General features: G+C 43.9%; 1 protein-coding gene across 5 annotated transcripts; it reads right to left on the bottom strand.

Moving 5' to 3' along the window:
- Positions 1–908: 908 nt before the first annotated feature.
- Nusap1 (nucleolar and spindle associated protein 1) lies at positions 909–26,448 on the bottom strand. 5 transcript variants are annotated; one of them, XM_075961828.1, is made up of 11 exons: positions 26,241–26,448; positions 22,674–22,742; positions 20,421–20,564; positions 17,376–17,490; positions 13,894–13,992; positions 12,043–12,152; positions 9,332–9,513; positions 7,545–7,705; positions 5,737–5,853; positions 3,791–3,899; positions 909–1,974 (listed from the first exon to the last, which is right to left on the bottom strand). In XM_075961828.1, exons 1-11 carry the CDS (start codon positions 26,331–26,333, stop codon positions 1,878–1,880), a joined length of 1,296 nt encoding a protein of 431 aa, XP_075817943.1. In that variant the 5' UTR covers positions 26,334–26,448; the 3' UTR covers positions 909–1,877. The 5 variants fall into 5 exon arrangements, with proteins under 5 accessions (XP_075817943.1, XP_075817944.1, XP_075817945.1 ...); XM_075961826.1 differs by having other exon boundaries at positions 911–1,974; positions 17,376–17,532; positions 26,241–26,447; XM_075961827.1 differs by having other exon boundaries at positions 911–1,974; positions 9,332–9,510; positions 17,376–17,532; positions 26,241–26,447.
- Positions 26,449–26,576: the final 128 nt, after the last annotated feature.

Below are 26,576 nucleotides of genomic sequence, written 5' to 3'. Positions count from 1 at the left end.
TTCTGTAGGCTAGCCTGGTCTACAGAATGAATTCCAGGACAGGCAGGACAGAGAAACCCTGTATCGAAAAACCAAAAAGAAAAAAAAAAGATTTAATTTTTTAAAATTATGTGTGAGGGTATATGCACATGAGTGCTGACGGCCATGAAGGCTAGGGAGGGTGTGGAATCCCCCCTTAGGTAGAGCACTCATATGTATACCCACACACATGCACATAATTTAAAAAAAAATTAAACCTTTTATTTCTTCTTGGTTGTGAGCTGCATGACTTGGCTACTAAAAACTTGTCCTATGCGAGAGTTGTTAGTACACACCTTAACCACTGGGCCTTCTCTACAACTCTAAGGGTTTTTTCCCCACTTCTGGCACTGGAAGTCAAACCTTTTGCATACTAGGGAAGAGCCCCCACCAAGTCACACCAGCTAGCACTTTGGTTTATTTCTGAAAGAGGCTCACATAGTGAAGGCAGGCAAACTTCTGATCCTGAGTACTGGATCATAGGTTTATGCACCACACTCAGCTCAGCTTTATGGATTTCTGGTATATAAACAGAACTGTTGGCTATTAACCTGGTTATCTACTGTTTCTAGTAGAAAGTGCAAGGCCTTCTTTACAGCCAGGCATGATGATATACACCTAACTCAGCAGGCACTTGGGAGGTAGAGGCCAGTGGGTCAGGAGTTCAAGGTCATCCTCAAATACAAAATGAGCTTGAGGCCAGTATGAGAATCTATTTCAAGAAAAAAAAAATTGTTGCCGGGAGGTGTCCCAGCACTCGGGAGGCAGAGACAGGCGGATCGCTGGGAGTTCGTGGCTAGCCTGGTCTACAAGAGCTAGTTCCAGGACAGGCACCAAAGCTACAGAGAAACCCTGTCTCGAAAAACCAAAAAAAAGAAAAAAGAAAAAAAAAAAGAAAAAATTGTTGTGGAAGAGAAGTGGGTGTGGAGGATGTATAAGTACTTACAGGCCTTGGATGCCATCTAAATCCTGGATAACTTATATTTAAAAAGAATGAACCTATCACAATGAAAACATTTTATTTTATGACAATCATAAGCGTTACACACAACTTAGAATCTTCACATGGCAGAGCAAAGAACTCAAGGCTGTGTTTAGCTGCTCTCCTCTCTTCCTTACAACTAGGAAGGCTTAAGTCCTTAGATGGGAGCCTGGATAGCTGCAATTCCCAGTTTTGCTTTTGATGAGAATCTCAGTTCCTCAGATAAGTACCAGGGTCAAATCCAGGGTCCAGTGTGTGGTACACATGTACAACTGAGGCACACACCCCCTCTGCCCTATGGCTTTTATTAACAAGTAGAAAGAGCTAAGGCATCTGTTTTAAAAATATGAGTGACAGTTGGCAATTACATGAAATGATCTGAACAAGACTCCTACAAGCTAAGGCATGTTTTTACCTTGATAAAAGTGATCCATAACCAAATCGACAGGATCGTTAGGTTTCCAGACAGTGAAGGCAGAGGTGGCCTCTCCAGCCTCCCTTCCCTGTGGACTGTATCTCACTCACACTTGCACGCTAAGCTTCCGCCATGGCTTGCTGCCACGATGGAACTGCTTCTGTCCAGAAAGGACATGGGCTGTCTCTCTTAGAACTACAGGACCTTGGCATGGAAAACCCACATCAAGAACTCCAAGGACAGGTCTCTTAAAAAGCAGAGTTCTACAGGACAATAGGTGAAAACCACTTTAGTTATGAACTTACAAGTGAGAATGTATTATCAGAGCTATAGCACACAGAGAACAGATACTCCACAAATTATGCCCGAAAGTTATGGTAGAAAGAGAACTTTCGACTGGAGTAGAGGAAGTGATGAACATTTACAAAAGAGAAACAAGTTGGGAGTCAAGGGATTGGTGGATCACTGGGCTTTAGTCATAACCAGGTTTCTGCGAGCGTCCAGGACCTTTGCTTTCCTCTCCTTCCGTTCTTGCTCGTGTTTCTTCCGTTGTTCTTCCCTAAGAGGGACAGACAGGTTCTGTTAGGCTTGATCTAGGTGCTCCGGAAGACACTGTAGAGAACATACTGCTGAAGGGGCAGCTAGTTATAGCATCTACCTCAGGCTCCTCCCAACATCCGTCAGCATTGCGTGCAAAGGCTGCACGTTGTCATAGTAACTCAGCACTCTAAAGTCACGCATGAACAAGAACCAGAGGACACCTTGGTGACTGAATTCAGTGCCTGTACTTCAAAAAGCAGTTTTAAAGAATGAGAAGTTGAACATATAGTTTGGCCACAGTACTAGAACTAGGGTCCACTGACTAGAGACAAGAAAAGAAAGACCCTCCAGGCTCATGCTATCTTATAGGGAGTAAAAGGTCTTGGTGGCAATGGATAGAGGCAAGAGGTGGATGATAGGTAACCTGCATGGGGAGAGTCCTAGGCAGTAAATGTGATTCAGCCCAGCCCAGCTGCAGCCTCTCAGGCCCACACCTGGCTTCGGTCTGCGTGGGGCCTCACTCCTTACATGCCTAGTTTGCCTGAGAGTGGAGAACTTGTACCTGCTCATAACTGAGCACTAGTGTCTGCTTGGGAACAGGTCCCACAGAACTTGAAGCAGTAATTCATGGTGCATTGCGAACCCAGTTTGGAATCCATTTTTCTAGAGCTGAAAATACTTAACAAAATTTATAATTTTAGATAGGTTACCATAGGCAGGCAGTGTGAGCACATGTCTTAGTCCCAGCATTTGGGAGGCAGAGGCAGATGGATCACTGAATTAAAGGTCAGCCTGGTCTACAGAGTGAGTTTCAGGATAGCCAGGTCTACAGAGAGAAACCCTGTCTCAAAAACAAAACAAACCAACCAAACAGACAAAAAACTTCAAACCCTTACAACAACAAAAAAAGGTACACTATGGTGTATATTCCAGGCCCTAGCTCACTTTAAAGTAAGTTCTAATAGCGGCTGACTCTAAAGGTGACTTAAATCTGGTTTATCTAAGCTTGGTTACATTGGGGACCAAGCTTAGATAAACCAGATTTAAGTCGCTTTTAGGTGGTGGGATCCTTAGCAGATGGGGCCTTGAGGAAAATAAAATTAGGTTATGGAATTAGGTTATGGGTACCACCCTTGGAAGTGATTAATGCCAAGCCTCAGGAATAAACTAGTTCTTCAGGGAGGAAGCTGTTAAAAAGACAGCAGAGCCAGATGGTGGTGTTGCACACCTTTAATCTCAGCACTCGGGAGGCAGAGGCAGGTGGATCTCTGTGAGTTTGAGGCCAGCCTGGTCTGCAGAGTGAGTTTCCAAGAGAGGCTCCAAAGCTACAGAGAAACCCTGTCTTGAAAAAAGAAAAAGAACAGGGGCTGGAGAGATGGCTCAGTGGTTAAGAGCATTGCCTGCTCTTCCAAAGGTCTTGAGTTCAATTCCCAGTAACCACATGGTGGCTCACAGCCATCTGTAATGAGGTCTGGTGCCCTCTTCTGAACTACAGGCATACATGCAGACAGAATATTGTATACATGATAAAATAAATAAATATTTTTTTAAAAAAAAAAAGAAAGAAAAAGAACAAAAGACAGCAGAACCCTTTCCCATTGCTAGTCTGTACATCTCACGCACAGTCAGGCCATTTGCCATCTTGTGACATAACCTAAGATTCTACCAGCACCTTGGGCTTCCAGAACTTTAAGTTGGAACTAAACCATTCTCTGCAGAATGTTTAGTCACACACAAATGGCAGAGAGCACCCTCTTCTGACACTTCTTTGAAGCCTACCCCTCACTTTGTACATTGTGGTTTGAAATTAGAAACTGAGATAATTATGTACTCACCTGGTGTGGAGATGAGGCTGCTTGTAAGTTCTCCGGTGGAAGTTAACTCTGCTCACATCCTCCTTCAGAGAACTGTTTTCTTTAGATTGCCCCCAAGGTTTCAGCTTTCCTGGGTGAGGAAAAGGACAGGGTTAATACTCTGCTTGATAGATATTTACATGTATTTTCTGTAGTGTATCTTGATTTCACTGTGAATAGTTTCCTCTAAAAATAATGTGCTTTAATAAAAACCTTTACCATTATTGTGTTTGTATGAGCGTGAGTACAGAGGACAGGTTTGGAGAGCTGGTTCTGTCCTCCTCTACCAGTTCTGGGGATGGAACTCAAGACGGTTGGAGTTATGCAGCTGGCCTCTACCCACTCAGCAGCTCACTGGCCTGGGGCATATATTGTTTTTGAGTACAAAGATTTTTCCCCCATATTTATTTGTGTGCATTGCCATGGCACACAACATGATTTGTTGCATGGGGCCAACACAATTTGCTGCAGTTGGCTCTCTCCTTTCACCACGTGAGTCCTAGGAATTGCAAATTTAGGCTGTCAGATTTGGTGGCAAGTGACTTTACCTGCTGAGCCATCTTTCTGGTCCTGGCATCATGGGGAAAAGCCCTAATACAGGGGCTTGAGAGGGCTCAGTGGTTAAGAGTGCCACTGTTCTCATCCCCACGGCTCCTACAACTCCAGTTCCAGGATACTGGATAACTGCACTTACATGCAGACAGAGAGTACACAGGATATTTTTAAAAATCTAAACAAATACCAACAACTAAATTTGTTGTTAATTTAATTATACATCAGACTGAATAAAACAATTAAATCAAACAATTTATCTTAAAATTGTGCATTATGTTTATTAGCATTTAAAAATAATTTCACATGTTTAAGATTTTAAAGGCGTTTTTAATTACTTGCAGACGTGTGTGTGGGTGTATAACACCTTGTGTGGGTACTGTGCACGGCAGCTCACACTAGTAATTCCACACCTTGGGAAGCTGAAGGAAACGAAAGGCCATGAGTTCACGGGTACACTGGGAGGGAGTTTCAGACTGGTTTGGGCCACAGAGTGAGACCCAGAATCAAAAGCCACTCTGCTCCCAGCCAGCACGACGTGACAGCGTGGTCTTGTTCTCCTGCTGCCGTGTTGGACCCATCTGCCTAGAGCTACTGTGACAGGCCAGCCTCATGCTCTTTCCCATCACCTTCACCAAAATGAACTGGACCCATCCCCAAATGTAAGGCACAATAAACCCTGTCTCTTAAAACATCACAACGAAGATCAAACAACAAAACACCATACACAAAATAAAGTCAGTCTGATATATACCTCAGAACTGCCGAGAGCAGAACTAAATATTCTTCTTTTTTTTTTTTAAAAAAAAAAGGGGGTTAAAAAAATTTAAAAAGTGAAGAGCCTATCATTCTGAAGTTCAAAGACATTCTTGGCTTTGAGCAAATTTGAGGACAGCTAGAACACTTGAAGTCCTGTCTCAAAACAAAGGAAACTCAAACGGATATTTCTGTACCCTGTCACGGGACAGAGAGGCTGCACAGGAGACCCTGGGCTGACATCGTCATCGACAAGTTATATTCCAGGTCAACAAATGCATAGCAGGTTAGTTGGATTCTGCTCAGTGGGAACTCTTTTAAGTCAGAAACTCATGTGGAAGCAGGAGCACAAATTTCCATAGTAGGATTCTTCCAAGTCATAGAATGATTCTTTTCTCTTGTTTTGCAGTGTTTGGGGATCAAATTCAGAGTCTCATGACTGCCAGGAAGCATTTTACTACTATATATCTTATAGTAGTACACACACACACATGCACGCACACCACACATACACACACGCATGCACACGCACACCCCCTAGGGTCTTTGATGTGTTTTGATGCAGAGCTCTTTACCATCACCCTCCAGCCTAGTCCTTCCCAACAATCCCACCCACATACCTTTGTGTGGCTTGTAGTTGAGGGGCCGGGACAAGCTTGCCTGGAGATCAAAGACTGGTTTCTTACTAGAGCCTGGAGTCTGTGCTGCTTCAGCTGCCAACTTGAATGGGGTAACAACTGAAAACACAAAATAAAAACCCAAACAAATAAAACACCAAAGAACTTAATTTATTTTTTTGTTTTTTGGGACATGGTTTTTCTATGTAAGAGCCCTGGCTGTCCTGGAACTCACTCTGTAGCCCAGGCTGGCCTTGAACTCACAGAGATCTGCTTGCCTCTACCTCCCAAGTGATGGGATTTAAGGCATGCACCACCAGCGCCTGACTGGATTTATTAATTCTTAATTTGGCATGATCTGATTTATTGCATTGGTGGAGAGACCCAATTCTAGGGCACAGAAACCTTTCAATGGTGTCTCTTCACAGCAACAGAACTAATACTAAGGTTTGCCATCTGAGCATGCGACTGGAACGTGAGAGGCCTCTACTAGGTCCCAGCCGCACTAGGATCCTGATTTAGCCTCCAGAGCTAAGATATTTCTTTCGCTATAACCATTTATTTATTATAAGAGGCTGAATTAATCTGTATGGGTCACTGATGTAGATGTTGGGCTCAAAAGCAGGAAAGAAGGGGTGTGAGCTCGATGAGGAACATAACCAGTGAGGTTTGTTCCCCGGTTAGCAGCCCCTGAATATTCTGAATGGTTCAACCCTTTCTAGGATCACCTGAGTACAGAAGCCTCGAAATAGCTGAGCGCTGGGGAGATGGCTCAGCAGATAAAGAAAGGTGCTTCCGATGAAGCCTAACCACCGGCGTTTGACCCCTGGAAACCCACATGGTGGTAAAATAGAGTGAGCCCCACAGTTTGACCTCTGACCTCCAAATGTGTGCTCTGGCACACGTGCATGTGCATACATATACATACATGAATTTTTTTTTTTTAAATAAAAAAGAGGAAAGCAGATAGCCCTCACGGGGAGTGACAGGGTACGACTCTAACTTCACTTGCGAGGTGAAGGTGGGAAGACTGGAGTTCAAGCCAGCCTCAGCTGCACTGTGCGTGAGAGACAGACAGACACACAGTCAGAAACAGGCACAGAGAGATCACACACACATTTTGAGGTCAGATACACAATGGCCTGGATCTCACCTATTGGTGACCTTCAGGGAGTTGGTCATTGTCTACATCTCCCTGGCACTGTCAACACATCCAGCTTTCTTTTGTTAGACAAAGGTTCTAGGATTTGAACTCAGGTCCCATCTTTAAAAGACAAATGCTTCAGATGTGGTGGCACACATCTTTAATCCCAACAATGGGAAGGCAGAGGCAAGCGGATCTCAGTGAGTTCAAGGCTAGCTTGGGCTATAAAGTGAGTTCCAGGACAGCCAGAAGTATATTGAAAAATCCTGTCTTGAAAAAAAATAGACACGTGCTTTTACTCACTAAGCCATCTCCCAACCCCGGCCCCTTGAATTTAATTTTCCTTCTTCCTATTCAGTTAGGCCATGACCCCATTAGAGACCCTGCGTCTCCAGACCGATTACTATCAGCGGTGACTTCTCCAGTCGGAAACCACGGACTGCTCTGGTCTAGCACCAGCTATCACCTGACATTTTCAAGGGATTCTAAGGAGAACCTTTATGTGTGTGAGTTTATAGCTTATGTCTCTGGCATTTCCTTCACCATTGCAAATGAAGAATATGCTATGACTTTTTTGTCCTTGATTTTATACACATGAAGAGACCTTAGAGAAAGAGGTATGCTTGGTTTCAGAAGTTCTAAAACTGTTTATGTATTTATTTATTACCTGCAGTAGTAGAATTCCTCTCTGTGGTCTTTAACTTAGGTGTCCTGAACACAGCCTGGCCTTTTGAAGCACTCCCGGTTAGGGTCACACATGGAGACTTTCTGGCTGGAGTCTTGGTCAGGGAGTACTTATGTTCATTATCCTTGGTAGCAGCTGAAAACCTAAATGCAGTCATGGAGAGAGAGCCATGAGGACTTGGAACAAGAATAACCAAGGTCACCGAGAACTTGTAATGGAAACACTGGCCGGCACCAGGCGACCCATGAGTCTCAGGAAATACTGCTATGTGAATCGACCTCTCTCACACAAAAGACATGTTTGTGTCAACTTCCATTATTCGTAAAGTAAGTTTTGAGGGGCTGGAGAGATAGCTCAGCAGTTAAGAGCACTGGATGCACATACAGAGGACCTGGGTTCAGTTCCCAGCACACACATGGCAGCCCACAACCATCTGTGACTTCGGTTCCAGGGGATCTGACACCTTCGGGCTGGCCAGAAGCCCAAGACATACAAGTGGTACACACACATGCAGCCAAAGTCTTTAAAAATAATAAATAAAGTATGTTTGTGTATTTTCTGGTATTCTTGTGTTGGTCGATGACAGACTTGGAGGGCAATGGGACCCAAGGTCCAGGGCAGGAATCCAGAGATGCCGTCCTTTTGCCTTTTCCTCCTGGCCACATCAAAGGGATGGGAGACTATTCTGCCAGGGATGCCATGGCAACATCTGCCTCGAACAACCTCATTTGGTGGAGTGGAGCATAAATGAACTCACTCTTTATTCATGCCAAATGTAAGACATGTATTTTTGTGATTGTGCTCTCTAGTTTCATGTCAACTTGACACAAGCTAGTATTATCTAAAAGGAGGGAACCTCAACTGAGAAAATGCCTCCATAAAACCCAGCTGTAGGGCATTTTCTTAATTAGTGATTAATGGGGGAGGGCCTAGCCCATTGTGCGTGGTTCTATCCTGGGCTGGTGGTCCTAGTTCTGTAAGAAAGCAGACTGAGCAAGTAAGCAGCACCCTCCATGGCCTCGACACCAGTTCCTGCCCCAGATGCCAGCTCTGCTTGAGTTCCTGTCCTGACTTCCTCCAATAATGAACAAGGATGTGAAAATATAAACAAATAAACCCTTTCCTCTCCTTTACAGCAATAGTAACTGTAACTAAGACATGATTCTACATTTCAATAGCTCTGAAAACAACAGGTGTGAGCTGGGCAGTGGTGGTGGCACATCTTTAATTTCAGCACTCGGGAGGCAGAGGCAGATAGATCTCTGTGAGTTCAAGGCCAGCCTAGTCTACAAGAGCTAGTTCCAGGACCCAGGACAGGCTCTAAAACTACAGCGAAACCCTGTCTCGAAAAAACAAAAACAAAAAACAAAAAAACAGGTGTGGTTGTGTGGGTTTGTAATCCTAGTAACAGGGAGGTAGAGTCATGATTCCTGGGACTGGTGAGCCAGCTAGACTAGCATACTTGGTAAATTATAGGTCAATGGGAGATTCTGCCTCAAAAAATTTTAAAATAAATAAATAAAAACCACAGAAGGCCCATGGTGACAATTGGAGGTTGTCTTCTGTCCAACAAACCTACATGCACACACACACACCAAGCAAAACTGAACACTGGTAGAGCCCTTGTCTAGAATACCCAAGGCCCTGGATTTAAGTCCCAGTGTGCACATGCACACATACACATACATACACACACGCACGCACGCACGCACGCACACACATACACACACACACCCTATGCAATCACTTAAGAAAGAAAACCTCTTTACCTGACATTCATCTTAGTTGCTGAAAGCACAGAGTGTTTGCCTGACCCCATCAGACATACAGTATCCTGACTTTCAGGGCCACGGAACTGGTCTCGTGAGAACTGCTGCCTGGCAGGAGTACAGGGAACAGAGAGTCTTCCTCTTGCTAGAACGGGGGTCCCTCTCCCTTTTTTCTCAAGCTGCTTTTGAAAGAAAGGAAAAAGACCCATTTAAAATTTCAGCCAGCAAGGCAGCTGAGTGATTAAAGGCAGAGGCCCCGATGGCCTGCATTCCATCCCACAGCCCACATGACACAGGCAGAACCAACTCTCTCAAATGGTCCTCAGACCTCAACATGAGCACACACACACAATGTAACTTTCAAAATAAGAGCTTGTTCTCAAACCAGGTGGGGAGGTATATTCCCTGTAATCCCCCCATTTGGAGGGTAGAGGCAAGAAGATCAGGGGAGTTCATGGCCAGTCTTTTAAGCATGAGTGAGTTTGCGAGAGCCCGAAATAAAGGGAAATCAAATATTTATGGGGGACACTCACTCATGAATAACAATAAGGTAGACAGCCACCGAGTCCTCGGCCCTGGGGGCGCTGGAAGCTGCAATCAGATCTCTGACCACCACACAGGATAGAAAGAAAGAGAGAAAGAGACCTTTCCTTTCCTTTATGAGAAAAAGATGTCTGGTCAGGCAGTGGTAGCATGCGCCTTTAATCCCAGCACTCAGGGGGCAGAGACAGGCAAATCTCTTTGAGTTCAAGGCCAGTCTGGTCTACACAGTGAGTTCCAGGACAGGCTCCAAAACCACAAAGAGAAACCATGTCTTGGAAAAGAGAGAGAGAGAGAGAGACTGTAAGGCTGGTACCCAAAAATCTATTGGCAGAAAAGAATTTGTAGTGAAATTCCCATAACACAGTTTCATCCAAAGATAGTTCAAGACTAGCTTAGGCCGGGCGATGGTGGCGCACGCCTTTAATCCCAGCACTCGGGAGGCAGAGGTAGGCGGATCTCTGTGAGTTCGAGACCAGCCTGGTCTACAGAGCTAGTTCCAGGACAGGCTCCAAAGCCACAGAGAAACCCTGTCTCGAAAAACCAAAAAAAAAAAACAAAACAAAACAAAAAAGACTAGCTTAGACTACATAAAATCCTATGACAATTAAAAACAAAACAAAAGAAAAAGAACAAGAAGAGCTAAGATGGTACATGCGTTTAATCCTATTTTTCCTGCTTCCTCCATGTCTGGCTTGCTGGCGGCTGCCTAGCTGACCCTGGGCATCTTCCTCTCTTTCTCCCTCATTGTCCCCTTTCTCTTGAGCCTAGATTCCTCCTCCTACTTATTCTCTCTGTCCACCAGTCCTGCCTATCTTTCTGCTGTTCAGCTTTTTATTAATCAGGTGCCTTAGGCAGGCAAGGAGAAACAAATGTAACACATCTTTACATATATAAATATTCCACAACACAGCCTTCACTACACAACAAAAAGGCAGATAACAAATAGTTTAGTCTAAGAACATGAATTTTAAGAATTAATAAAATATTGGGGGCTGGAGAGATGGCTCAGCTGTTAGGAGTACTGACTGTTCTTCCAAAGGTCCTGAGTTCAATTCCCAGCACCCACGTGGTGGCTCATAACCATCCTTAATGAGATCTGGTGCCCTCTTCCGGCCTGTAGGTATCACTGTATACATAATAAGTCTTTTAAAAAGAAAGAATTAACAAAATATCATAGAGCCTTCATCCAGTAATTGATGGAACCAGATGCAAAGATCCACAACCAAGCACCAGGCCGAGCTCTGGTAATCCAGTTAAAGACAGGGAGGAGGGAATATATGAGCAAGGGAGGTCAAGATCATGATGGAGGAATCTACAGAGACAGCTGAACCAAGCTCATGGAAACTCATGAACTCTGGACCGACAGCTGTGGAGCCTCCATGGGACGAACTAGGCCTTCCTTATAAAGGAGTCAGTTGTGAAGCTTGGACTATCTGAGGAGCCCCGGCAGTAGGACCAGCATCTATCCCTGGTACATGAGCAGGCTTATTGGAGCCCATTCACTATGGTGGGATGCCATGCTCAGTCTTAATGCAGAGGGGAGGGGCTTGGTCCTGCTTCAACTTACTGTGCCAGATTTTGTTGCCTCCCCGTGGGGGGCCTTCCTGGTTGGGAGGAGTGGATGGTGGATGGGCTAGGTGGAGGTGGGGGAGAAGGGACGGGAGGAGGAACTGTGCTCAGAATGTAAAATGAAATTTTAAGAAAATTAATTATTTTTTTAAAAAGAATTAACAAGAAACTGGGAATAGTGGCACACATCTTTAATTCTAGCACTCAGGAGGTAGAGGTAGGTGGATCTCTGAGTTTGAGGCCACCTGGCTTATAGAGTGAGTTCCAGGACAGCAAGAGCTACACAGTGAGTCTGTCTTGAAAAAAAAAAAAAAACCAAAAGAAAAAAAAAGAAAAGATAGGGAGGGAGAGATGGCTCAGTGGTTAAGAGCACTAGATATTCTCCCAGAGGACTTGAAGTTTAATTCCCAGCACCCACATGGCAGCTCACAACCATCTATAACTCCAGTTCCAGAGGATCCAACCCCATGTCTCACCTCCGTGGGCACCAGCCAGGTATGTAGTACACATATGTACATGCAGGCAAAACACTCACAGACACAAAAGAAAACAAATTAGTTCTAAAAAACAATAACAAGACATGCATTTTGTCTGCCTACCTTTAGTTCATTAAGTGAATTTTGTCCTTTAAAGTGTTTCTTTTTTCTCACAATATATTCATCAATGGATTCCATTTTCTTAAAACGAGCCTCATGAAGCTTCTTAAAGTCTAGAATGTTATCACAATATGAAAATAGTCAGATAAAAATGTATTTTTAGCCCTCCCTATGTTTTTTTCAACATTTGTTCAACTTTTAATATCATCTTGACTAAAACATAATTCCAGAAGGCTCAGCCTTTGGAAACGCAGGGAATGTGTGTTCATCTCGGAAACCACCAAGTGTTCACATCTCACTGACCAGTTCCCTGACGTCTCGGTTTGGAGAACAAGAGATTTGTCTTCTTACACTTCAGCTAGTTAAAGGGCCGTTATTTAATCATTGCAAGAGGGATCTTGTACACACGCACGCATGAGTGATAGGGACTAAAACAGGGCCTCCTGCATGCTAAGCACATGCTCTACCACATAAGGTACTTCTCTAGCCTCTGAAACGGACAGCTTATGCCGAGAAAGCACTAGGTTAGACCTCTGTGAAGGCTCAAATAGTAAATATTAGACTAGTATGTTTTCTGTCTTGTTTTATTTTAAACCCTTTAAAATTTTGAGCTGGGCGGTGGTGATGCACGCCTTTAATCCCAGCACTTGGGAGGCAGAGGCAGGCAGATCTCTTTGAGTTTGAGGCCAGCCTGGTCTACAGAGTGAGTTCCAGAACAGGCTCCAAAGCTACACAGAGAAACCTTGTCTCGAAAAACCAAATAAAATAAATAGATATATAAAAATTTCAAAGATAAGCTGAGTATGGTGGCACATGACTATAAACACAGCACAGGGTAGGAAGAGACAAAAAGATCAAAAAGTCAAAGCTAGTCCTGGATATACAATAAATTTAAGACCCACCCAAAAGGCAAAAACTTTAGCTCAGAGAGTTAAAACTATCAAGGTGAGCAGAAACCAGTTTGCCAGATCTACCATATGCTATTCCATTATTGAATTTCTTTTTTTAATTTACTTTATTTCATATGTATGAATGTTTTGCCTGCACGTATGTATCTGTACTGTGAGCATATCTGGTGCTCAAGAAGGTTAGAGAAGGAAGTTAGATCCCCTGAAACTGGAGTATGGATGGTTGTAGCCACTGTGTGGGTTGCTGGGAAATGAACTTAGGTCCTCTGAAGAGCAGCATGCTCTTAACCTCTGAACCGTCTCTCCATTCCCGATTATTGAATTTCTAATGTATGATAACCAGTATTGTTATAAATCTATATGGGTCAGCCAGGCAGTGGCAATGCACGCCCTTAATCCCAGCACCCAGGAGGCAGAGGCAGGTGGATCTCTCTGAGTTCAAGGCCAGCCTGGTCTACAGAGCTAGTTCTAGGACAGGCTCCAAAGCTACAGCAAAATCCTGTCTTGAAAAACCAAAATGATCATCATCATCAATGTATCAACATAAGGCAGATGAGAAAATTGTTTTTTGATTTTTTTTTGGATGTATTGGAGACAGAATGTTACACTATTAGACAAGCTGGTCCAAAGCCACATAACCAAGGCTCTAGTTACTAAGTACTGAGATTATAGCATAAACATGGTATTTCACAGTAAGTAGTGGAAAAAGTATTCTCCAGTTATATGCTAACCCACGAAGCCTGAAGTACAGCCATTGCTACTTTATACTGAGAAAGAGGATCATGTTCCTACCGTCCTGAGGCTAGGAACCCAAGACAGTGGAACATAAACCCTGGTCCCCATTCCTGAGATTCTAGCTGATGCCAGTCACTGCCAACCACTGCCTATCCAAGAGGAGTCTGGAGGAGGGCAACTACTGTTTTGCGTCTTTGTGTTCAAAACTTACTTGGTGTAGTGGCTGCAGTCCTTTTATTATTCCCAAGTTTGGAAAACCCATCCGTGCACAGAGATCTTTTTTCCAAAGGCCTCTTTGAATTTCTATTGTCTAAATATACAAATATAAAACAAATTAAAACTTTTTCCATTAAACTCTGTTGACTTAAATAATCAGAGATAGAAAAAACTTTTAAGAATGCCAAGGCCCTAGGTTCCACCTTTAGTACCACAAAACCTAGACAAAGAAACAACAAAAAAGAGGGTAAATTTTTTCTTTTCTGAGACATGGTTTCTCTGTAGCTTGGGAGCCCATCCTGGAACTCGCTCTGTAGACCAGGGTGGCCTTGAGCTCATAGAGATCTGCCTATCTCTGGTACTGAAAGTGTGTGTCACAACTGCCCAGCTAAGGGTATTTTATCTGCTTCCATGAGCTATGTCTTATTTGGTCTTGTCAGAGGCACAGTTAAACAGGAAGTGTGTCTGATAGCCTTTAGTAATGGCAGGTATTATTCAACCAAAACATACCAAGTGGGAGTTGCTTCTTCTTTTGGGATAGGGTCTCTTTATGTAGCCCTGGCTGGCCTGAAACTCTCTATGAAGACCAGGCTATGAGACCAGGTTAGTCTTGAGATCGTAGAGACCTGTCTGACTCTGCCTCCTGAGTGCTGGGATTCAAGTGTTCACCACCACAACCGACAGGCAAGTCATGGTTTCTTAAATGTTGCATGATAGAATATGGACTTATGTCCTTTGTACATAGTGTAAGAACTCTCTTATCTAAGAACACCCAGAAAAGTAGTCAGGCATGGAGGTGCATGTCTGTAATCCTAGCACTTAGGGCAGGGGAACAGGAGTTCAAAAAAATCCTCAGTCATATAGTGAGTTCCAGGCCAATGTGGGCTACAATAAAGTCATGTCTTAGAAAAAGTAAATCAAAGCAAGACAATAAAATAATGCACACACCCCTCAAGCAAAGAAACACATGTAGTAGTAAAGAGGCATCTATCTAGAATTGTTCTCAGGGTTCAAGGGGAAAAAGTGTGTGTGTCTGTGTGTGATAGAGACACAAAGTAAGGGAAGAAAGGAGGGAAAGAGGGAATGAGGAAAAACTAAGGAAAACTTATCGAATGTTTACAGTTGAGAAATCTGAGTGGCATTTTGCACCATACTTTGGTAGGCCCAGTAATAGGCTGTCATCTCCCTGAATCTTACTTCCTGTTGATACTCCAGTAAATCTCAGAGCCCAGGCAGATTTGTCAAGGGGAACCTACGACAGAGATGACCCATGACAACTGGCAGGCTTCCTAAGCAATAAAACCAGAGAGCACAAAGTGCCGTCAGGATGGACCAAATGAATTTTTTGGTCTTCTAAAACTTAATAGAAGGCACTGCAGAGGCGGCTGAGCAGTTAAGAGCATGGTTGCTTTGGAGGACTTGTGTTCACTTCCCAGCACCCATATAGTAGCTCCCAACCATTTATAACTCTAGTTCTAGGGGATCTGATGCCCTCTTGAACTCCAAAGGTACCAGGCATGTACCTGGTAAACATATATACCTGCAAGCAAACACGCATACATATACATTTTTAAAGTATATTAAAAAATTTAAAGAAACAAAACCTGTTAGTTGAAAAAGTTTATAATGAAATCATTATCTATCTATCTATCTATCTATCTATCTATCTATCTATCTATCTATCTATCTATCTATCTATCTGTCATAGCTATGTTGCCCTGGCTGTCCTGGAACTTATTCTGCGGGCCACACTAACCTTGAACTCTAGAGCTCCACCTCCTCAATCTCCCAAATGTTGAGATTAAGGGGTGACTGAGAAACACAGGTATTTACAGTGTGAAAAGTGGGTGTCACCACCCATGTAAGCACCCTAGTCGAAGCAGCAGGCAGTGACTGCATCAGTCTCAAATTATGCAGAAAAGTTAAAGAGAACAAAATGGGCTCTTCTGTCACCAAGAAGAAATTAACTTTCCCAAGCTTTCAGAAACCTCTTACTCTGCTCTGGATAAAAGTCTTGGTTAAGGGGCTGGAGAGATGGCTCAGAGGGTAAGAGCACTGGTTGCTCTTCCAGAGGTCCCGAGTTCAATTCCCAGCAACCACATGGTGGCTCACAACCATCTGTAATGAGATCTGGTGCCTTCCTTGCCAGCAGTACATTGTATGCTTAATAAATAAATCTTAAAAAAAAAAAAAAAAAAAGTCTTGGTTAAAGATGTAGTTCAGGCCAGGCAGTGGTGGCGCACGCCTTTAATCCCAGCACTCAGGAGGCAGAGGCAGGCAGATCTCTGTGAGTTCAAGGCCAGCCTGGTCTACAAGAGCTAGTTCCAGGACAGGCTCCAAAGCTACAGAGAAACCCTGTTTCAAAAAAACACCAAAGGGCTGGAGAGATGGCTCAGAGGTTAAGAGCATTGCCTGCTCTTCCAAAGGTCCTGAGTTCAATTCCCAGCAACCACATGGTGGCTCACAACCATCTGTAATAAGGTCTGGTGCCCTCTTCTGGCCAGCAGGCATACACACAGAATATTGTATACATAATAAATATTTAAAAAACAAAACAAAACAAAAAAAAACACCAAAAAAAAAAAAAAAGCCATAGTTCAGGCACTGAGCAGTTGTGTAGCACCTCAGGCTCCACCCCAGCATCAAACAACAATTAAATATGACTCGGGGGCCTTCTGCATTTATTCCTAGGTTTTACTTTGATTGTAAAACACATGAAAGCTCCCAGTGTGGCTACAGTGAACTGTGATCCTCCAAAGACAAGTTAGCTCCCAATCTAGCACCTGTGATCTCAACTCACTTAGGAACTGGGTCTCTAGATAATGAACCAAACAGAGGTTGTTTGGTAGGCAGTAAACCAATAGGACCAGTGTCCTTAGAAGAACAGATTCAGATAATCAGTCCCAGAACCCTTAAAGGCAGGAAGACTACAGTTAGTTTGAGGCCAGCATGGGTTACAGCGGGAGGATCTATCACAAGACAAATGAAAAAAAAAAAAGACACATAAATGCCACGCGATAGCAGAGGCAGCGAGCAGAGTCTGTGGCAACAGGCCAAAACCAGACTGGCATCGCCACTACAAGGTACAAAAGCAAAGAAGATACCCAGTGTGTCAGAAAAGCATGGCTTATTGACATTTTTGACTTTAGATTTATAGCTCCCAAATTTAGAACACATTCTATTTCTGTTCTTTTTTTTAGGGTTTTTTTGTTTGCTTGTTTTATTTATTTATTTTGGTATTGTTTGTTGGTTTTTGAGACAGGGTCTTCTCTCTATTATGTAGCTCTGACTGTCCTAAAACCCACTCTGTAGATCACACCGGTCTCAAACTCAGAGATCTGCCTGCCTCTACCTCCTAAAGGCGTGCACCACCATGCTTGACTCAATTTCTGTACTTTCAAACTTCCTGGCTTGCATTCCTCGGACTAAAACGCATGACCCCCGGCAATTTCAATTTGAAATTCTTGGCTGACGTACCATCGGCCATATTTCTTCCTGAGGAAGTTGCACTCCCGTCTTCCTGGCTCTGGTCTGGCAGAGAAGAAACTTGTGTAGTAGTTCTGAGGTCTTGGTTTTCCTGCTTTTCTTGATTCTGTAATGTAGTAGGATTGCTTCTTTTTATCGCAGAATGATCCTGCAACAAATTTTGAAAGAAAGAAAAAAAAAAGAGCAATTCTAAAAATATAAGGTGTGTGTGTGGGGTAAGGGTCAGTCAGAAGAACAAGAGCCGAATAAGACTCCTGAGCCAGTGTTCTGAGACTACAATTTCAAAAATGGAGACCCTAGAGGCCACTAGGAAGAATGGAAGGTTTGTTCCCAGGAAGTAATACTAAGACACACCTTCTTAATCCATGGGGCCATACAACCAAACGTGGGGGCAAGAATCTGGCAACAGGGGCTGGAGAGATGGCTTGGTGGTTAAGAGCATTGCCTGCTCTTCCAAAGGTCCTGAGTTCGATTCCCAGCAACCACATGGTGGCTCACAACCATCTGTAAAGAGGTCTGGCGCCCTCTTCTGGCCTTCAGGTATACACACAGACAGAATATTGTATACATAATAAATAAATATTAAAAAAAAAAGAATCTGGCAACAGGAAAGACTGAACATGAAGTAACCCAAATTAATTCAAAACCGAATATGAAATAAACCTGAGTTTGGTTCCTGGGAAATCCTGAGTTTCTCCATGACAGAAAGAGGAAAAATACTTCTGAAAGTTGTCTTCTGACTTCCACATGCAAGCCTTGGCATATGCCCAACCTCCACCACACCCCATCTCTTCATGTGCAAGCCATGGCATGTACCCCCAGTCCCCACCCATCCCCTCCACATGCAAGTCATGGCATGTACCCCACCCCCACCCATCCCCTCCACATACAAGTCATGACATGTACCCCCAGTCCCCACCCATCCCCTCCACATGTAAGTCATGGCATGTATCACAGTTTCCTCCACATGCAAGTGATGGCATGTACCCCCAGTCCCCACCATCCCCTCCACATGCAAGTCATGACAGGTACCCTAGCCCTGCCATAGCCCCTCCCAGCACAACAGTTTTAGAATGGTATTGAGGTGCTGGGGAGATGGCACAGCGGTTCAGAGCACTGGATGCTTTTCCAGAGGACCTGGATTTGATTACCAGAACCACATGGTGGGTCAACATCATCTCTAACTCCAGTTTCAGGGAATTTAATTCCCTTTCTGGCCTTCAAGGGTACAAGGAATGAACATAACATGTGACATACATGTGACAGATAAAAAAGTAAACTTAAAGTAATTAAGGCTGTGCATAGTGGAACACATTGTGATAGTTTGAAAGAAAATGGCCCCCATAGGGAGTGGCACTATTAAGAGGTGTGTGGCTTTGTTGGAGGAAGTGTATGCATCGTTATAGGTGTGGGCCTTGAGGTCTCATGTGCTCAAGCCCAATGTCCCAGACTCCTTCTGTTGCCTGCGGATCAAGACGTAGAACTCTCAGCATCTTCTCCAGCACTATATCTGTCTGCCCAATGCCATGTCCCACCAGGACGATAACGGACTAAATCTTCTGTAAGCTGTCTCTTCAAAGCAATAGAAACCCTGACTAAGACATACATACATCTTTAAATCCAGCACTTGGGAAGCAGAAGCAGGCAGACCTCTGTGAGTTCAAGGCCAGCTTGGTCTTCTAGAATAGCTGCACAGTGAAACTCTGTCCCCCATTCCTCAAAAATTAAGAAAAAATAATTTAAAAAACCCACTACAAAGCAAAAAATAGAAATTAGCATAGGCATGTTGGCTCATTCCTATAATTCCAACATTTGGGTTGAGGCAGGAGAATTACTGTTGTGGGATATGTGTACACTCTGTGAAGATATATTGCTGTGATTGGTTTAATAAAGAGCTGAGGGCCGGGGGCTGGAGAGATGGCTCAGAGGTTAAGAGCACTGACTGCTCTTCCAGAGGTCCTGAGTTCAGTTCCTAGCAACCACATGGTGGCTCACCCATCTATAATGGGATCCAATGCCCTCCTCGGGTGAGCAGAGGGACATGCAGACAGAGCACTCATAGAAATAAATAAATCAAAACTTTAAAAGAGAATTTTTTTTCTTTCTTTTTTTTTTTTTTAAAGTTTTATGAGACAGGGTTTCTCTGTGTAACAGCCCCAGCCATCCTGGAACTAGCTCTTGTAGGCCAGGCTGGCCTCGAACTCACAGAGATCTGCCTCTGCCTCCTGAGTGCTGGGATTAAAGGCGTGCGCCACCACTGCCCGGCTTAAAAAAAAAAAAAGAATTCTTTTAAAAATGCTTAAAAATAAACAATAAAATCAGTGTAATCAAAGCAAGTGAGGAAAGTGCTTAGCTATTCATCACGACCATACACTACTGAAAAACCAAGCACAGGATGACGACCAGGCCAGGAGCAAATAAGAAAGAGAACTTAAAACTGCACTTCAGGTTGATCGCAGACAACTATGTGAAAGATATATGAGCATCCACATTGATCCAGTCAATTTTTGTATGAATTGCACATTTTGTATGTATACATGGAATAGGAAGGCGCTGTGTGTGTAGGGGGGGCTCTCTATTACTCTCTCTGCTCCTCTGAGGCAGGCTCTCTCACTGAACTTGTTTCTAGGTTAGACTGGCAGCCAACAAGTCCCGAGATGTTGCGTCCACTCCCTCAGCGTTAGAGCTACAGCTGTGCATGAGACTACATCTGGCTTTCACGTGGGTACCAGCATCTGAACTCCAGAGCAGCGAGCTCTCTCAACCCCAGAGACATCTCTCACCTTCCTCCAGCCCCTTTATGAGTATTTAGTTTGTACGTCATACTCGTTATTTCTTCCCATGTGCTGGGGACAGAGGTATGGTGGGGGTACAGTAGACACAGGTATGTAACTTTTGAGGGGCTTGCAGCGTATTGTATGTTTCCAGCCATCTGGGTTGCCAGGGAAGGAAAGCGGAAGCTCACTAAAAATATGCCGGTTATGGAAGGTTATGGTCGTATGGTGGCTTCTCTTCAGTTTGCATAGTTCCACTCACCTGGAAGTTAGGAACTTCATGGTCTGTCTTGCGCTTCCTTCTTGTTTTGGTGACATGATCGACTGGTTCCCTCTCAGCTTGCTCCTCACAGCTAATTTGTATCTCGGTCTCATCACCGGAGAATGCAGAAGACTGATTCTCATCCTGGAAAACAAGACAGTGTGAGGCATATCCTGTATGTACAGTAGCTACCGCATCCTAAGCCAAAGTGACTTGTCACAGGTAAACAGAAGAAAGCAGCACTTGCATTTTCATAAACGAAAAGTGAAACGTTACTATAGGAATACAGTGTGGTAAGAAAGCAGAGCAACCAAAACAGACCTGCTTACTTAAGAAATCATTGTTAGCTGGGCGGTGGTAGTGCGCGCCTTTAATCCCAGTACTTAGAAAGCAGAGGAAGATGGATCTCTGGAGTTTGAGGCTAGCCTGCTCTACAGAGCGAGTTCCAGGACAGCCAGAGCTACACAGAGAAACTCTGTCCCAAAAGAACAAACAAAACAAACAAACAAAATAAATCATTGTTAATGGCTAATATTGAGTATTCAGTAATGAAAGGAACCTTTCCCACTGATATATAGAAGCCATTAACAAAGGGTACTAGATAAGGAACAAAGGGACAAGGGCAGTAGGAAGCGACATTCTGATAGACCTGTAGACACATGAACTAACCCCAAAGAAGCACAGGATAGAAGGCAATGAAAATAATAGGAATATTCGAATATAGAAAATGGGCAAGGTGTGGTGGCTAGAACCTCAATTTCCAGCACTAGGAGGCAGAGGCAGGTAGATCTCAGTTTCGGGCCACATTAGTCTATGTGGAGCCCCAAGCCAGCTAGAGTCTCACAGGCACACAACTGGGAGATGAGCAGATGAATAAGAATAGTAAAAATTGCCGGGTGGTGGTGGCGCACGCCTTTAATCCCAGCACTTGGGAGGCAGAGGCAGGCGGATCTCTGTGAGTTTGAGGCCAGCCTGGTCTAGAAGAGCTAGTGCCAGGACAGGAACCAAAAAGTTACAGAGAAACCCTGTCTCGAAAAAATCCAAAAATAAATAAATAAATAAAAATTTCAAAACTGGGCATGATGGCACGTACCTATGATGCCAACATTTTAGAGGTAAAAGCGGGAGGATCAAAAGGTCAAGGTCAAATCTGAGGACAGTTTGGCCTATGAGAGACCTTGTCTCAAAACAAAAGCAAAATTTTCAAAGCCATCTGGAGAGATGGCTTAGCAGTTAAGAGCACTTGCCACTTTTGCGGAGGACTGAAGTTTGGTTCCCAGTACCCAGGACAGGTAACTCACAACCTCCTGTAACTCCAGCTCCTGGCTGGAGTCACCCCAATGGAATCCACAAAGCATGCTCTCCACATCCTCTTACCACACCCACACACCCCTCAACACTCACATTTTATAAGGAAACGAAACGGGACTGGAGAGATGATTCAGTGGTTAAGGGCACTTGTTGCTCTTACAGAGATCTTATTCCCATATAATAAAACAAACAAACCTAAAAACAATAACAACAACAACAACAACAACAAAAAAAACCTAAAGAAAACCTGTTCCTTAACCTGGGTGTTTATGACTTTAATCTCTACCCACCTCTCCTGCCGTCTCTTATACCTCAGAATCTATACTTAATTTGGTTTGTTTATTTTGTTTTCTTTTTTGTTTGTTTTGTTTTTCTCTGTGCATCCTTGGCTGTCCTAGAACTCACAATGTAGACTAGGCTGGCCTACAAACACAGACATCCATCTACCTCTGCCACGTGAATGCACCATCAGGCCTGGCCTTTGGTTTTCTTGTGAAGACAGGGTCTTACAAGAGCTTAGGCTGGTACTGAACTTCCACCTCAGTCCCTGGAGGTCTGGATTAGAGGCATGTGCCATGACATCTGGGTACTTTTGCATTTGTCTAAGGATATCTTAATTCGTAAGATAACGTAGCATTTTCATCGTTTATAACAATGATGAGACAATTCAGTCCCTGGTCCTATTACTAATGATGATAACATCATATAATAAATAAACATATCTTTTTCTTTGTTTGTTTTTGCTTTGTTTTGTTTTTGAGCTAGGTTCAAGATCTGGCCTATAACTCTAGTAGCCTGTGCTGGCTCCACCTCCCAATACTGGGCTTTCAAGTATGAGCCTTTACACCATCCACTACATCTCAAATCATCACGAATTAAATATTGTTTTTTAACTAAACACAACATTTTACTAGCTAACAACTGATAAAGAACATTACTCACCTGATTTTTATTTTCTTTCCTTATTTCTGGGTTCAGGTGAGCTTTCAAGGCTCTTAACAACTTGTCTGCCTATAGAAAGAAGAGTGTTTATTACATTCAAAGTCAAATAGGTAAGGAAGCAATGCGAGACACCTCTTTTCTTCTGTTTATTGAATGTCCTTAGTCAGGCTGGCAGTGGCCTGGACAGAAATGAATTTCACACTCCAGGGACAAAATCAGGTAATGAAAACAGACATACAATGCAATACAATGGGGTAAGTATGTGAGCAAGCTTTGGATGTATGGGCTCGATAGGACCAATGCCAGCAGGTGATGGGATGCCCCAGATTTAAGACAAATGTCCTGGCTAGGGTTGCTGAGATCTTGAAAATGGAGAAGAGAGCTAAGAGAACAGGACAGATGATGACCAAGTTCAGCATGGCTGGAACCCTGAGCTAATGGAAAAGTATTCAGGAGTGCAATTTTGCTAGCTAGGCCTGCCTCTTAAGGCCCCTTGAGAATAAACTTTGTCCTTGCAGCAAAGAGCAGTCTCTAAAGAGTTGGCTTCAGGGCAGTGGGCAAACACTGGATGTTTAGGAAACCAGAACTGTGTCTGAACTGAAGAGACAGATGAAACCTTCAAAGGAATTAGCAGCAATATCAACTTGACTAGGGAAACTTCTCTGGGCCAGTTTCTCTGGTGGGCAGGTGGTACCATATAGTGAGGGTCTTACAAGCCCTTGGGAAAAAGGAAGTCACTTTCCACTCTAGCAAAGCTTCCCTGTCTTTTCTGGAAGACAAATAATAACCTGCCTGGCTTTCCTTTTTTAAAAGGTCAAATGGAGTCAGGAAAGCAATTCCCTGAGATTTCTAGGCCAACCTGGTCTATAGAATGAGACCCTATTTCAAAATAATCAAAGGTCAAGTAAATTAGTTAGGTTCTTTTTTCCCCCTATTACACCCACCCAGATTTATAGTTGAGGGTCAAACACTTTTTTGTTTTTTTTTTGAGACAGGGTTTCTCTGTAGCTTTGGAGCCTGTTCTGAAACTAGCTCTTGTAGACCAGGTTGGCCTTGAACTCAGAGACCTGCCCGCCTCTGCCTCCTGAGTGCTGGGATTAAAGGCAGGATTAAAGGTGTGCACCACCACCACCCAGCTCAACACTTTTTGAAAAATAAAAATTTTATTTATATTTTTTAAAAAAATTCTTTTTTTAAAAGATTTATTTATTTATTACATATACAGTGTTCTGCTTGCATGTATGGTTGCAGGCCAGAAGAAGGCAACAGATCTCATTATAGATGGTTGTGAGACACCATGTGTTTGCTGGGAATTGAACTCAGGACTTCTGGAAGAGCAGTCAGTGCTCTTAACCTCTGAGCCATCTCTCCAGCCCTAAAAAAATTCTTAGCTGGGCGTGGTAGCACATGCTTTTAATCCCAGCACTCAGGAGACAGAGGTAAGCAGATCTCTATGAGTTTGAAGCCAGCCTAGTCTACATAGTGAGTTCCAAAACAGTCAGAACTGTATAATGAGACCCTATCTCCTCCCCCCCCCCCCAAAAAGAAAATAGAATGACTTAAACATTTTTGTATTTTTTTAAGCAGGGTTTCTGTGTAGTCCTGGCAGTCCTGGAACTAGCTCTGTAGACCAGGCTGGTCTTGGACTCAGAGTTCTGCCTGACTTTGCCTCTGACTCCTGAGTGTTTGGGATTAAAGGCATGCACCGCCACCAACTGGCTTAAAAATTTAATTAAAATACAATTACAACTCCCGCCCCCCAACCACTCCTTTCTCCTTCAACCTCTATTCATGTACCTGGACCGGCTAGTTCTCAAATTCATGTTGTTTTATACACACACACACACACACACACACACACACACCTCTAAGTATATAAATACAACATGGTCAGTCCGTGTTTCTTGTTTGTATATGATTCTATGCACTTAAGATAGGCTCAGCCTCTAAAATTGGCTCTAGGAAACTGTCCTTCTCACACGATGTATCATTAATCAGTAGTAAATGGCAAAGCCTGAAATTTTTCTGCCCTTTAAGTACAGAAGTCTTGTTGGGGCGTGAGCCTAAGCCACATGCTTGAACTGTGCTAGAGTTCTCTGAACGAAGCCACCCAACTATTAAGAAAATTTCCTACTCAATGAACCTAACTTGAGGTTTCCTCTCAGAAGAGGTCATCCTGGTAATTTTTGTTATTGTTTTGTTTTTTGGTTTTTTGGTGTGTTTTTTTTTTTTTTTTTTTGAGACAGGGTTTCTCTGTGTAGCCCTGGCTATTCTGAAACTCTCTCCGTAGCCCAGGCTGGCCTCGAATTCACAGAGACTCACCTGTCTCTACTTCCCAAGTGCTGGGATTAAAGACCTGCACCACCACCGCCCCGCTAGGTGCAAACTGTGTGTCCCAGTGCATACGTGGGGTTCAGAGGACGGTTTCCTAGAGTCAACTCTCTCCTTCGGCCATGTGGGCCACGACCCCAGGTGTGTGTGCTAAGCACTGTTCTAGGAGCTGAGGACTGGTGAACAGAACAGACAAGCCCGCAGCTGCTCCCCACTGGACTAATGTGAAAATAGCGTATTAACCAAGTAAGCTAGAAATAACACCTCGGAGGCTAGGAAGCAAAACCTAAACCACGTGAGAGGAGAGGTGGGCTGGGCCGGGATGCAAATGAGATTAGAGGCAGCAGGTGTCGTGGGATAATTAATTACAGTCAGGCAGAGGTGATGGTACAATCCAAGCCAAGCATCTGTGGCCTCGTTCCGTTTAAACCATTTAAAATCATTTGTGAGCCGGGCGGTGGTGGCGCACGCCTTTAATCCCAGCACTCGGGAGGCAGAGGCAGGCGGATCTCTGTGAGTTCGAGACCAGCCTGGTCTACAAGAGCTAGTTCCAGGACAGGCTCCAAAACCACAGAGAAACCCTGTCTCGAAAAACCAAAAAAAAAAAAAAATAAAATAAAATAAAATCATTTGTGATACCCGAACAGATATTTAGGTTAAATATCAGTTTGCCATACAAATCTCTGGGGTACACATGTGGGAAACATAGCAAGCCCCAATCTAACAAAAAATCGCATTTTCCTCTAAACACCTTGCAAAAGTCCTAACCAGTTCTGAAAAATACCACCACAAAAGTGATCTGTGTATGCCGGGATGGCTAGGCACCCCAATAAAGGCCCATGAGAATGAAGATACTAACAGAGTTTACTGAACAATGGTAGTTTGGAGATTTTCAGAAGCCAATTCAACTTTTCCTTCAACTGCCTAATAACCGGCATTAGTCAATATACTGATTATGTCTTATGGGCCTGCGTTTCCCATCTGGTACCAGGGAAGTATCATTGGAGTTTCCAGTAACAGGTCTTTATGAGTTCCTGGAAAAAAAGCCTCCAAATAAAATAAGTCATAGCTTCTCTTTCGTTTAACAAATTCCAGCCACCGTGAACCAAAGCTACTCACCCCAAAACAGCGTCCCCGGGGGGGTTCTCTTGGTCCCTTCGTCCCGTGTCCTCCCCCCCCACCCCAGGTCTCTTACCCCGCCCACCCAACAGCCCGCACCGCCAGCCAGCACCGTACCCTCAGGTTAGCCCGGAGGCCCAGCTTTTTGGCTAAATTTTGCAGGTCACTGTACTTGAAGGAGTCCAGCTCCTCTGCAGAGGGGACGGTCATCGCGTTCTGCAATCCCGGCGACACCCAGAAAAACAGCCAGACCACTCAAACAACACCGTTCAAAACTGGCGCCACCCGAGGCGTTGACAAGCTGACTTTTATATTCAGTTTAAATGAAGACTGCTGTGCGTCCATTGGCTGAACGCCTCGAGGGTGGAGTTTCCGATGTTGGCCAATAGAGCGGCTGAAACGCTCTTGTCGCACGCCTAACTAATACGCAGACGCTCCACGGGTTGTGGGCGT

The sequence above is a fragment of the Microtus pennsylvanicus genome, chromosome 2, assembly GCF_037038515.1.
Source record: "Microtus pennsylvanicus isolate mMicPen1 chromosome 2, mMicPen1.hap1, whole genome shotgun sequence".
NCBI lineage: Eukaryota > Metazoa > Chordata > Mammalia > Rodentia > Cricetidae > Microtus > Microtus pennsylvanicus.
This window is presented reverse-complemented; position numbering and strand designations above follow the sequence as displayed.